This window comes from Nerophis lumbriciformis, linkage group LG33 (assembly GCF_033978685.3).
Source record: "Nerophis lumbriciformis linkage group LG33, RoL_Nlum_v2.1, whole genome shotgun sequence".
NCBI lineage: Eukaryota > Metazoa > Chordata > Actinopteri > Syngnathiformes > Syngnathidae > Nerophis > Nerophis lumbriciformis.
The window spans coordinates 21,300,112-21,315,000 of NC_084580.2; the positions used below are offsets into that span (position 1 = coordinate 21,300,112).

A 14,889-nucleotide genomic window follows, 5' to 3' on the forward strand; every position below is an offset into this window, starting at 1 on the left:
TAGAATATTTTGAAAAACTTGATTTATTTCAGTAATTGCATTCAAAAGGTGTAACTTGTACATTATATTTATTCATTGCACACAGACTGATGCATTCAAATGTTTATTTCATTTAATTTTGATGATTTGAAGTGGCAACAAATGAAAATCCAAAATTCCGTGTGTCACAAAATTAGAATATTACTTAAGGCTAATACAAAAAAGGGATTTTTAGAAATGTTGGCCAACTGAAAAGTATGAAAATGAAAAATATGAGCATGTACAATACTCAATACTTGGTTGGAGCTCCTTTTGCCTCAATTACTGCGTTAATGCGGCGTGGCATGGAGTCGATGAGTTTCTGGCACTGCTCAGGTGTTATGAGAGCCCAGGTTGCTCTGATAGTGGCCTTCAACTCTTCTGCGTTTTTGGGTCTGGCATTCTGCATCTTCCTTTTCACAATACCCCACAGATTTTCTATGGGTCTAAGGTCAGGGGAGTTGGCGGGCCAATTTAGAACAGAAATACCATGGTCCGTAAACCAGGCACGGGTAGATTTTGCGCTGTGTGCAGGCGCCAAGTCCTGTTGGAACTTGAAATCTCCATCTCCATAGAGCAGGTCAGCAGCAGGAAGCATGAAGTGCTCTAAAACTTGCTGGTAGACGGCTGCGTTGACCCTGGATCTCAGGAAACAGAGTGGACCGACACCAGCAGATGACATGGCACCCCAAACCATCACCCAACCATGCAAATTTTGCATTTCCTTTGGAAATCGAGGTCCCAGAGTCTGGAGGAAGACAGGAGAGGCACAGGATCCACGTTGCCTGAAGTCTAGTGTAAAGTTTCCACCATCAGTGATGGTTTGGGGTGCCATGTCATCTGCTGGTGTCGGTCCACTCTGTTTCCTGAGATCCAGGGTCAACGCAGCCGTCTACCAGCAAGTTTTAGAGCACTTCATGCTTCCTGCTGCTGACCTGCTCTATGGAGATGGAGATTTCAAGTTCCGACAGGACTTGGCGCCTGCACACAGCGCAAAATCTACCCGTGCCTGGTTTACGGACCATGGTATTTCTGTTCTAAATTGGCCCGCCAACTCCCCTGACCTTAGCCCCATAGAAAATCTGTGGGGTATTGTGAAAAGGAAGATGCAGAATGCCAGACCCAAAAACGCAGAAGAGTTGAAGGCCACTATCAGAGCAACCTGGGCTCTCATAACACCTGAGCAGTGCCAGAAACTCATCGACTCCATGCCACGCCGCATTAACGCAGTAATTGAGGCAAAAGGAGCTCCAACCAAGTATTGAGTATTGTACATGCTCATATTTTTCATTTTCATACTTTTCAGTTGGCCAACATATCTAAAAATCCCTTTTTTGTATTAGCCTTAAGTAATATTCTAATTTTGTGACACACGGAATTTTGGATTTTCATTTGTTGCCACTTCAAATCATCAAAATTAAATGAAATAAACATTTGAATGCATCAGTCTGTGTGCAATGAATAAATATAATGTACAAGTTACACCTTTCGAATGCAATTACTGAAATAAATCAAGTTTTTCAAAATATTCTAATTTACTGGCTTTTACCTGTATATATATATATATATATGTTTTACTTTGATTTCATATATTTAATCTGTCTTTGTCATAATTAATTTTGAAATTCCATCCATCCATCCATTTTCTACCGCTTGTCCCTTTCGGGGTCGCGGGGGGGGGGGGGGACGCTGGAGCCTATCTCTGCTGCATTCGGGCGGAAGGCGGGGTACACCCTGGACAAGTCGCCACCTCATCACCGTAATTTTGAAATTATATTTTTTAAATTTAAAAATACTTATTACAGTATTTCATCACTGTAAATATAACTGAGTGAGCTGTATTAATTACAAAAAAACTGAAATAACCTGCCAACAAAAACTTCATTTTTTTAAATTGCAATGGTGAACATGTTCAATGTATTAAAATACAATTACATTTATTTTTTTCCAGATGCCTCTTTGTGTGTTTTTTTTACTGGTGGGATTGCACCTTAAATGAAAATGAGATTTTATTCCATATCAGTCCTCCATTTTTTTTTTTAACCTGTTGGCTGATAAAAAAAAAAAAGTTCTATCAATAAAAAGTTTTCATGCATTAAATAATCCTGTGATTCTCCCCAGGACCCATTTGTAATATTGTGGCCAGAAATGGTACTGCAACCACGGTCAAAATTCTGTAGTTCTTTCTTTATTCATAGTCATGTTTAAATCAGCTAATATTTTCCCATGTGTACTCTTTTTGCTTGTATCTTATGTCTGCAAGTAAACTCTGTGCCTTACCTTGAAGGAGTTGGAATGTGGGTATTAGAACAATGAGGTTGTATTCCTTTCTGGGCAGGGTGGGGGCTGTTTTCGTAATCAATAAGTTGTCTCTTCCCGTTTGATTTTCAGACCACTTGTAGATGCTGGTATTAGGGCACTGTAGGACTGTTCTCCGAAAGCTTTAGTAAAACTTGATAATATTCCGATTCTGTCTTGATGGTCCTTCTTACTCAACATATATGTCATCTAAAAGAATTTGAGATTGACCAGTGACTTTAATTCCCTGAGAGGAAGACTGGTCAGACGCAACACCTCCCACTCAAACTTCAAAAGGCAATCGACAGGTTTCTCTTGTTTATGCTTCTTACAAGATGGTTTACTAAGTAATTATGCCACATTTTACTGATGCCGATTAGCCAAATGTATTTGTAAAGTTACGCAGCAATATTTTAGTCGGGAGTCGGGACGGATTGTTGGCGTTACCCTTTTAAAATGTCTAGTTTGACCGCACAGAACACCATCCAATATAATATATAATAATATATTATATATGGCATAGGCCTACTTTGGTGGCAAGCCAAGGCCAACAGTAAAATTTCCCCCATTAGCCTATATGTCATTGGTTGCAGGAACATACTACATTTGTTAAACAAGATCATAGACTGTATTGGACAATATAGTTTACTTACCAAATGTCCATTTTCATTTATTACAAGTAATAGGAAAACGTAAATGCCTGACTTACCTATCAAGGAGGAAATTAGCAAGTGTGGCGTCAGATGAAAACATTTTCTCCGCCTTCAATCGTCTCCGTCTCTCAAAGGCATCGCCGTTTTGTTCCTGGCTTTGTCATGAGAATCGTAACGACGCCTTTTAGATTCACTAATAGCTGACTTGTTTAGTAACTTTACCGGTGGCAGTAGCTCGACGAAGATGGCAAAATGAAAACAATAACACGATTTCTGGGCTGCAAATGTAATTTTGAAATGAGCATATCCCGGCTGAACTACTGTTATCAGTTATAAAGGTATTGGAAAAGAACATGATTTATTAATGGGCCACTTAATGATGACTTGACATGAAATTATTACATAAGGCTCCTTTAATGTGTCAAGATGGTTCTTTGCTATCACTAAAGATGCTAGTATGCTATTGCCGTCCCCAATGTACAAACCCCGTTTCCATGAGTTGGGAAATTGTGTTGGATGTAAATATAAACGGAATACAATGATTTGCAAATAATCTTCAACCCATATTCAGTTGAATATGCTACAAAGACAACATATTTGATGTTCAAACTGAAAAACTTTTTTTTTGTTGCAAATAATCATTAACTTTAGAATTTGATGCCAGCAACACGTGACAAAGAAGTTGGGAAAGGTGGCAAAAATACACATTTTAAAAAACAGTCTCTTACTGTTTTGTTGCTTTGGGGAATTTAGTGCAGTCGGAACTTTCAATGCAGACTGGGAGATTGAATTTACCAGCTCAATTATTCAGGGAAAAAAAGTTACATTTTTATATTCAAATCTTTTTTATTTGCACTTGTTCTTAATCTGTGGAGTTGAACGAGAGCAAGATAAGCCAGTTGCTCTGATTCATACGGAGCCCCTATAGGGACATGGGGGGAAACATTTTTCCAAATAATTTTTTAGACATGTATCACATGCACACGAGAAACTTTTTATAAAGTTATAAAAAAAATATATATATATTTTTTTTATTATTTTAGACATTTATCATGTCTAAAAAATAATTAATATTTTTTATAAATTTATAAAAATAAAAAAAATAATTAATTTTTATATTTTTTAGATATGAAACATGTCTAAAATAATAAACAATAAAAATAATATTTTTTTTAATTATAACTTTATAAAAAGTTTCTTGTGCGCACGAGATACATGTCTAAAAAAAAAATTATATTTATTTTTTTTATAACTTTTTAAAGTTTCTTGTGCGTACGAGATACATGTCTAAAACAAATTTAAAAAAACTAAAATTCATTTTTATATTTTTTAGACATGATACATGTCTAAAATAAAAATTATATTTTTTTTAAATAATTTTATAAAAAGTTTCTCGTGCGCACGAGATACATGTCTAAAAAAAATTAGAAAAAATAAAAATTCATTTTTATATTTTTTAGACATGATACATGTCTAAAATAATAAAAAATAAAAATAATATTTTTTTTATAACTTTATAAAGTTTCTCGTGCGCACGAGATAGTTTCTCGTGCACACAAGATACATGTCAAAAAAAAAAAAATTATATATATTTTTTTTTATAACGTTTTAAAAAGTTTCTCGTGCGCACGAGATACATGTCTAGAAAATTAAAAAAAAAATAAAAAATTAATTTTTATATTTTTTAGACATGATACATGTCTAAAATAATAGAAAATAATTCTATTTTTATAACTTTATAAAAAGTTTCTCGTGCGCCGTCTAAAATAAAAAAAAATTATATATATTTTTAAACTTTTTAAAAAGTTTCTCGTGCGCACGAGATACATGTCTAATTTTTTTTTTTTAATTTAAATTCATTTTTATATTTTTTAGACATGATACATGTCTAAAATAATAAAAATAAAAATTATATATATTTTTTTATAACTTTATAAAAAGTTTCTCGTGCGCACGAGATACATGTCTAAAAAATTAAAATACATTTTTATATTTTTTAGACATGATACATGTCTAAAATAATAAAAAATAATTTTTTTTTATAACTTTATAAAAAGTTTCTCGTGCGCACGAGATACATGTCTAAAAAAAATAAAAATAAAAAAAAAATTAATTTTTATATTTTTTAGACATAATACATTTCTAAAATAATAAAAAATAAAAATTATAATTTTTTTTTTATAACTTTATAAAAAGTTTCTCGTGCGCACGAGATACGTGTCTAAAAAAAAAAATTATATATATATGTTTTCATAACTTTTTAAAAAGTTTCTCGTGCGCACGAGATACATGTCTAAAAAAAATAATACACCCCCCCCCATGTCCCTTTAGGGGCTCCGTAGATTCAACTCCTCAGATAAAGAAAAAGAACAAACACTTTTAAACACATTTTCTTTGTACCGTTAGGATGTTTTAGCAAATATTCACGTAAATATGTCCCTCCGAAGCGACTATAAATAGCTTAGTCTATACATAGTTACAAAACATTTATTGTTATTAACAATTAAGGGGAAAAAACAAATAACTTTATTAAAATATTTGTTATAGTCTGTAAAAGAAAAGATTTAAAGTGCATCAATTTACCTGAAATTACTCAAAAATAATGAATCCTTAATAAAATAAAAAAAATGTTTTCATTGGCTTGAAAAATGTAATCAACGTATTCAAATTGATCAGCAACATTACCTCAGGAGCACAACATATAAAACACACAAAATCAATATAATAGTTTGTACTAAACAAAATGAGGAAGTCAGGATTGATGGCTACAATGTTTGTAGTGCACAGCTTTTTTGAAGCATGATACTGATAAAGCACGTTCCCCGAGGTGGGGCGGCATTGCTCGGTTGGTAGAGTGACTTGAGGGCTCCAGGTTCGATCCCCGCTTCTGCGAGCCTAGTCACTGCCGTCGTGTCCTTGAGGCAAGACACTTTACCCACCTGCTCCCAGTGTCCGAATAATTGTATCTAAGTTATCACAAAACTGTTGTGTTACATTGAGTTCAGCTCGCCCTGCTAGAGGACAAAAGCTGTCTTTGATCCTACCAAGAAAGAAGGCTTGTAAAACTCCACTGTGTAGGATGGGAAGCAACATGACGGTGTTCTGTTTCTTTGATGTATTGTAATCCACAGGAAGATCTTGTCTTGATTCGAGATCTACAGGCACCTTTTCTTGAAACTGTTTTACGACCTTTTCTTTTAACTGTTTTGTAATCAAAGGCGATGGGGAATAAAGGGGAATTGAAAAAGCTACTTGATACATCCTCAATCCATCCATTTTCTGTCGCTTTGTCTCTCTCAATGTCATTTTTTTGGACATATACCACAATGATATCGTACCTAAGACCTTGATGGTATCGTACAGTGTGATTTTGGTATCGTTACACCCCGATTATTGAGCACAAAAGATCAGGAGGATATTCCTACTGATTACTCGACAATTATCGCTTATTTTCTTATTAGAAATATTCCATCCATCCATTTTCTACCGCTTATTCCCTTCAGGGTCGCGGGAGCCTATCTCAGCTACAATCGGGCGGAAGGCGGGGTACACCCTGGACAAGTCGCCATCTCATCACAGTATTAGAAATATTATCTAGCCTCATTTTTAAAAAGTGTTTTCAAGTTTCTCTTCAGTGTGGATTCTCGCGTGTCTCTTCAAACCGTCATTTTTAGAAAACCTTTTACCGCACACGGAGCAAGGGAAAGGTTTCTCTCCGGTGTGCGTTCTTATGTGTCTCTTTAGACCGTGCCTTTTAGTGAACCGCTTGCCGCACACCGAGCAAGGAAAGGGTTTCTCCCCCGTGTGTATTCGCGCGTGTTCCTTTAAATCCTGATTCCGTCGGAAGCGTATGCCGCAGACTGAGCAGGAAAAGGGTTTCTCTCCGGTGTGTATTCTCACGTGACCGGTCAAATGTGCCTTCTGGGAGAATCTTTTGCCGCAGAACGCGCACATGAATGGTTTCTCTTCTGTGTGATATCTCATGTGTCTACCCAGATTCTTTTTGTGGCCAAAGGTTTTGTCGCATAGAGAACATTTGAAGTGAGTGTTGTCAGTGTGACATGTCTTATCTTCTTTAGAGTCTTCATCATCAGTGTCAGGAGAGTGTGACGTTGTGTCCTCACTATCTGATAGTGGAGCTAAGATCTTGTCTGCTTGTGATCCTCCACAGTGGTCTCCATCAGCTTCTGTTGTCATGTGTTGTGTTGAGCTGCTGCTCTTCTCCTCACTTTCACCTTTGACCTCATCACCTTCACTCTTCAGGATGACATCAATCACTGGACACTTGGTGACGTCAGCCTCCTCCGGACTGATTCTGTGCTCCTCGTCTTCCTCTTTAATGTGGGGGGGCTGTGACTCCTCCTGTTCCTTCCTAGAGGGCCACAGTTGCAGCTGAAGAGGACATTCTTTACTGACACCTTCAGGACGCAAGAAGAAAAAAAAAAGCACATTCTTTAGAAAAGTCCGGCTTTGCTCAATGACGAGACTTTTTGCTGCACCAGCAAATGTTCTGATAGTGTCTCTGAGGACATAATCAGCGACAAACAAAACAGTGACACACAAACATCAGTGCCTCCCACACATTCATATACTTGAAACAATTAAATTTAAAGCCCCACAAGTTAAAAACAACTGCGATAAATGTTTTATACATATATATACATACATATATATATATATATATATATATATATACACACACACACATACATATACAGTATATACATCCATATATTTACATATACATACACACACATATATATACAAACGCCCTGAGATGGGTAGGTCGTGAGTTCAAACCCCGGCCGAGTCACACCAAAGACTATAAAAATGGGAGCCATTACCTCCCTGCTTGGCACTCAGCATCAAGGGTTGGAATTGGGGGTTAAATCACCAAAAATGATTCCCGGGCGTGGTCCCCGCTGCTGCTCACTGCTCCCCTCACCTCCCAAAGGGGTGATCAAGGGTGATGAGTCAAATGCAGAGAATAATTTCGCCACACCTAGTGTGTGTGTGTACTTTAACTTTAATATACACATATACATACATATATACACATATACATATACATATACATATACACACACATATATACACATACATACATATATACACATACATATATATACACATATACATACATACATATACACACATACATCTTTATTATGCATTTTTGGCAGGTGCGACTTATATTCCGAAAAATACGGTAGTTGTGATTTCCCTCTCTGCATGAAAGTTTAAAAGTAGCATATATTAATGCAGTATGAAGAAGAATGTTTGAATGTAGACACATAGAATCATCATACTGCTGTGATTATATGCATCAAGTGTTCATTCAAGGCTAAGGCAAAATATCGAGATATATATCGTGTATCGCAATATGGCCTTAAGATATCGCGATATTAAAAAAGGCCATATCGCCCAGCCCTAGTTCAATGATGCCATTTCTGTTTGTCATGTATAATTTTGTCTATTTTGTGTTTATCCTTGAATAAACAGGTCAGTTTCTTGTTACCAACCATTGTGTATTATTCAAACTCCCCTAATTCAGCTGGCTAGTTGTTATCAAGAGTACTAAAACCCTTTTCAACATGATTCTGACAACTAAGTAGGCTAAATAACTTTAAACTTTAATACATGCTCGGATAGGCCAGTATCGGTATCGGATCGGAAGTGCAAAAACAACATCGGTATCGGATCGGAAGTGCAAAAACCTGGATCGGGACATCCCTACTTTAATTTAGTGTTGTTTTGATATGTCATCTTAGTGACATCATGCACAAAAGTGCACTCATAGCTTGTTTTAAAATGTCTCTGACAATCTTGCACTTTCTGTTTTGAAATGACATGAATGTTTGTGCCACTGCTTAATAACTCTTTAATAAATACACTTTTGCTAAATTGACTTAGTTGTGATTTCCCTCTCTGCATGAAAGTTTAAAAGTAGCATATAATAATGCATAGTGATGGGTCCGGCAACACCGATGCATCGGCGCATGCGTCGAGCTCATAGAGCAAAACCCTGTGTCGGTGCGCGTACCGCTTTTAGAAAGTCACGTGACCGATCATGAGCTGTTTTGGTCACGTGACCGATACGCCAACTGTGTCGCACTGACGCCTCCTCTGTGCCCTGTGAGCGGGTCTTTTCTTCAGCCGGAGACATAATAACTAAGAAGAGAAATCGTCTAAAATGTAATACGTCGGAAAAACTTTTTTAAATTTTTTTTAATAAAAATGTGTAAAAAAATAAAATTAAAACAATTCCCAGTCCACAATCATTCACAACACGTTCTCTTAGATTTCCATGTTATGATACATGTTCACATTATTTATTGACTGTATCTAAAAAAGATAAAAATATATTTTTATTTAAATGAAGATATGAAATAATCCTAAATGAAATACAATGACTTGGTTTATATTATTGTATATACTAGGGCAGGGGTCACCAACGCGGTGCCCGCGGTCACCAGGTAGCCCGTAAGGACCAGATGAGTCGCCCGCTGGCCTGTTCTAAAAATAGCTCAAATTTGAGCTATTTTTAGAACAGGCCAGCGGGCGACTCATCTGGTCCTTACGGGCTACCTGGTGACCGCGGGCACCGCGTTGGTGACCCCTGCCCTAGTATATACAATAATATAAACCAAGTCATTGTATTTCATTTAGGATTATTTCATATCTTCATTTAAATAAAAACTGGTAAGTGCTGCTCTTAAGAGCAGCAATTACCAGTGAGCTGCCTCTATTTTTTTAAATTGTATTTATTTACTAGCAAGCTGGTCTCGCTTTGCTCGACATTTTTAATTTTAAAAGAGACAAAACTCAAATAGAATTTGAAAATCCAAGAAAATATTTTAAAGACTTGGTCTTCACTTGGAATAAGCGGTAGAAAATGGACGGATGGATGGGTCTTCACTTGTTTAAATAAATTCATTTATTTTTTACTTTGCTTCTTATTACTTTTAGAAATACAATTTTAGAGAAAAAATACAACCTTAAAAATTATTTTTGGATTTTTAAACAAATATACCTTTTTACCTTTTAAATGTCTTCCTCTTCTTTCCTGACAATTAAAATCAATGTTCAAGTAATTTTTTTTTTTTTTAATTGTAAAGAATAATAAATATCTTAGCCTCTGGTTTTTCGACGAAGAATATTTGTGAAATATTTCTTCAAACTTACTATGATTAAAATTTAAAAAAAAAAATTCTGGCAAATCTAGAAAATCTGTAAAATCAAATTTAAATCTTATTTCAAAGTATTTTGAATTTCTTTTAAAATTGTTGTTCTGGAAAATCTAGAAGAAATACTGATTTGTCTTTGCTTGGTCCAATTTGTTAAATATTCTAACAAAGTGCAGATTGGATTTTAACCAATTTAAAACATGTCATCAAAATTCTAAAATGTATCTTAATCAGGAAAAATTACTAATGATGTTCCATAAATTCTTTTTTTAACTTTTTCAAAAAGATTCAAATTCGCTAGTTTTTCCTCTTCTTTTTGTCGGTTGAATTTTGAATTTTAAAGAGTCGAAATTGAAGATAAACTATGTTTCAAAATGTTATTTTAATTTTTTTCGTGTTTTCTCCTCTTTTAAACCGTTCAATTAAGTGTTTTTTTCATCATTTATTCTCAACAAAAAACCTTCCGTAAAATGAAAAAAAAATGTACGACGGAATGACAGACAGAAATACCCATTTTTTTATATATATAAATTTATTTATTTAGCTTTCTTGTTCAAATCACACTTACGTGTAACTTACAAATGACAATATATTTATTTATTTAAGTGTGTATCAAACTGGTAGCCCTTCGCATTAATCAGTACCCAAGAAGTAGTTTTTGGTTTCAAAAAGGTTGGTGACCCCTGTACTAGGGCATCAAATCAGTGTCAGTTGAGTCGGTCCATAGGTTGCCTGTAGGGATTTTTAATGTCCAGCAGATGTCAGTATTTAGTGACACAGTATCAATACAGTTTTGCAATGTGTCGAAACGCTTCATGACGCCTCATCAACCCATCACTAATAATGCAGTATGAAGAAGAATGTTTGAATGTAGACACATAGAATCATCATACTGCTGTGATTATATGCATCAAGCGTTCATTCAAGGCTAAGGCAAAATATCGCGATATATATCGTGTATCGTGACACGGCCTAAAAAATATCGCGATATTTAAAAAAGGCCATATCGCCCAGCCCTAGTTCAATGATGCCATTTCTGTTTGTCATGTATAATTTTGTCTATTTTGTGTTTATCCTTGAATAAACAGGTCAGTTTCTTGTTACCAACCATTGTGTATTATTCAAACTCCCCTAATTCAGCTGGCTAGTTGTTATCAAGAGTACTAAAACCCTTTTCAACATGATTCTGACAACTAAGTAGGCTAAATAACTTTAAACTTTAATACATGCTCGGATAGGCCAGTATCGGTCAGTATCGGTATCGGATCGGATGTACAAAAACAACATCGGTATCGGATCGGAAGTGCAAAAACCTGGATCGGGACATCGCTACTTTAATTTAGTGTTGTTTTGATATGTCATCTTAGTGACATCATGCACAAAAGTGCACTCATAGCTTGTTTTAAAATTTCTCTGACAATCTTGCACTTTCTGTTTTGAAATGACATGAATGTTTGTGCCACTGCTTAATAACTGTTTAATAAATACACTTTTTGTCAATTGACTTACCGCATTTTTCGGACTATAAGTCGCAGTTTTTTTCATAGTTTGGCCGGGCTCCAGTGCGATTTATATGTTTTTTTCCTTCTTTATTATGCATTTTTGGCAGGTGCGACTTATACTCCGAAAAATACGGTGATTTCCCTCTCTGCATGAATGTTTAAAAGTAGCATATATTAATGCAGTATGAAGAGGAATGTTTTAATGTAGACACATAGAATCATCATGCTGCTGTGATTATATGCATCAAGTGTTCATTCAAGGCTAAGGCAAAATATCGCGATATATATCGTGTATCGTGACATGGCCGAAAAATTTCGCGATATTAAAAAAAGTCCATATCGCCCAGCCCTACATGAGCACATAAATGTCAATAAGAGTGAAACAAACCTGCTCCGTGTAACACAACTTGGTGTTTCTCGGTAACAGCGTCCAGTAGTTGATGCTGTCGCTCCTTCTCCTCTTTTGTTCTAGAAAGTTCCTCCTCGTATTCCGCTATCGTTCTTTCTAACACTACAAATATTTCTTCCACGGCGACATTTAGTCGCTGATTCACAAACGCTCTGAGCGTCTTTAACGTGCACATGATGTAAGCGATGTGGCTAAACTATCCTGGAAACATTGGAAGAGTTAAAATCATATCGTAGAAGAATAAAACGCGGCATTAATGTCGTCGTCGTGCTAACTTTGGTTGCAAAATGGCGGCCAGCGCAGGCGCAGTGTTGTCCCCCGTTTTGCCCGTTCTATTGTGTGAAAGCATCGCGAGATTTGGTGTTGGTCGCGTGATCCAAGATGGCCGGATAAACAAAACACCAACAGCAGCGTCTTAGTTCTTGCACATTTTTTTATAAAAATATAACCTAACAAAACGGTAAAAGCATCTCGATAAATATTCGTAGTGATAGAAAGAACGATAGCGAAATACAAAAAGGAACAGTATCGAACAAAAGAGCAGGTTCGTAGTCCTCTCTTGTCTTTTTAGAAGGTGTGTATTTGTTCATTATTACTACGCCGTGAAGGTTGATTCTCTCTATGAACTCTTGGAGTTTTAGGTGGATCGATTCATATACCCACCGTAACAATATCAACAAGATATTAGTAATCCGGTCTATAGTTTGCAGCTAAAATATGTCCGTTTCCACCACCTGCGGAACGTCACCGACATGCCGTTGAGGCTCCGCATTCCACTGGATGCGTAACGGCTGCTGAACGGCTCTGCCTTGTTTGATTGATTGAAACTTTTATTAGTAGATTGCACAGTATAGTACCGTATTTTCCGCACTATTAGCCGCACCTAAAAACCACAAATTTACTCAAAAGCTGACAGTGCGGCTTATAACCCGGTGTGCTTTATATATGGATTAATATTAAGATTCATTTTCATAAAGTTTCGGTCTCGCAACTACGGTAAACAGCCGCCATCTTTTTTCCCCGTAGAAGAGGAAGTGCTTCTTCTTCTACGCAAGCAACCGCCAAGGTAAGCACCCGCCCCCATAGAACAGGAAGCGCTTCTTCTTCTACTGTAAGCAACCACCCGCCCCGGTAGAAGAAGAAGAAGCGCGCGGATATTACGTTTCATTTCCTTTGTGTGTTTACATCTGTAAAGACCACAAAATGGCTCCTACTAAGCGACAGGTTTCCGGTTCATGAAAAGACGCAATCTCTCCATCCGCACACGGACTACTATTTCACAGCAACTGCCTAAAGACTTTCAAGAAAAGCTGGCTACTTTCCGTGCATATTGTAAAAACAAGATAGCTGAAAAAAAGATCCGGCCAGAGAACATTATCAACATGGACGAGGTTCCACTGACTTTTGATATTCCTGTGAACCGCACTGTGGATACAACGGGAGCACGTACGGTGAATATTCGCACCACAGGGAATGAGAAGTCATCCTTCACTGTGGTTCTAGCTTGCCATGCTAATGGCCAGAAACTTCCACCCATGGTGATATTCAAAAGGAAGACCTTGCCAAAAGAGACCTTTCCAGCCGGCGTCATCATAAAAGCTAACTCGAAGGGATGAATGGATGAAGAAAAGATGAGCGAGTGGTTAAGGGAAGTTTACGCGAAGAGGCCGGGTGGCTTTTTTCACGCAGCTCCGTCCATGTTGATATACGACTCCATGCGCGCCCACATCACGCTGGTTTTTAATATATTATTAAAGTTTGACTGACATATCCGACTGTTTTTTTGACATTCCCTTTAGCGCAGTTAGATGCGGCTTACAACACCGGGCGGCTTATAGGTGGACAAAGTTTTGAAATATGCCGTTCATTGAAGGCGCGGCTTTTAACCCAGGGCGCCTTATGGTGCGGAAAATACGGTACATATTCCGTACAATTGACCACTAAATGGTAACACCTCAATAAGTTTTTCAACTTGTTTATGTCGGGGTCCACGTAAATCAATTCATGGTACAAATATATACTAACTTGTCACCACACAAGTTAATCATCAGAGTATATACGTTGAATTATTATTAGTGATGGGTCCGGCAACACCGATGCGTCGAGCTCATAGAGCAAAACCCCGTGTCGGTGCGCGTACCGCTTTTAGAAAGTCACGTGACCGATCGTGAGCTGTTTCGGTCAGGTGACCGATACGCGTAACTGTGTCGCACTGACGCCTCCTCTGTGCCCTGTGAGCGGCTCTTTTCTACAGCCGGAGAAATAATAACTAAGAAGAGAAATCGTCTATAATTTAATACGTTGGAATTTTTTTTTTTTTTTTAATAAAAACGTGTAAAAAAAATAAAATAAAATTCCCAGTCCACAAGCATCCTCATTCACAACACGTTCTTTTAGATTTCCACGTTATGATACATGTTCACATTATTTGACTGTATCTAAAAAGGATAAAAATATATTTTTATTTAAAATGAAGATATATAAATAATATTAAATGAAATACAATGACTTGGTTTATATTAGGGATGTCCGATAATGGCTTTTTGCCGATATCCGATATTGTCCAACTCTTTAATTACCGATACCGATATCAACCGATATATACAGTCGTGGAATTAGCACATTATTATGCCTAATTTCATACTTGCCAACCCTCCCGAATTTTCCGGGAGACTCCCGAAATTCAGCGCCTCTCCCGAAAACCTCCCGGGACAAATATTCTCCCGAAAATCTCCCGATTTTCTGCCGGAGCTGGAGGCCACGATGGGAGGACAACAGGGTGACAAGAACTAAATCATCCAGACTAGAAATAAATTGTATTA

At 36.7% G+C, this 14,889-nt stretch overlaps 2 protein-coding genes across 3 annotated transcripts in view; one reads left to right on the forward strand and one right to left on the reverse strand.

The window, feature by feature from the left end:
- The window catches only part of LOC133575720 (uncharacterized), a 118,572-nt gene extending 106,221 nt beyond the window's left edge, over positions 1 to 12,351 (reverse strand). The window contains exons 1-2 of the mRNA XM_061928519.2: positions 12,047 to 12,351; positions 7,205 to 7,387 (exon numbers count right to left, since the gene is read on the reverse strand). Of these exons, the coding sequence (XP_061784503.2) occupies positions 7,205 to 7,387; positions 12,047 to 12,242 (379 nt within the window). The 5' untranslated portion in view covers positions 12,243 to 12,351. The remainder of the gene's footprint in view (positions 1 to 7,204; positions 7,388 to 12,046) is intronic.
- Positions 12,352 to 12,460: 109 nt separating this feature from the next.
- Positions 12,461 to 14,889, forward strand: part of LOC133575757 (uncharacterized) — a 13,634-nt gene continuing 11,205 nt past the window's right edge. For both annotated transcript variants that reach the window (XM_061928576.1, XM_061928578.1), the window contains exon 1: positions 12,461 to 12,611. The gene's annotated coding sequence lies outside the window, so the exon portion shown is untranslated. The remainder of the gene's footprint in view (positions 12,612 to 14,889) is intronic.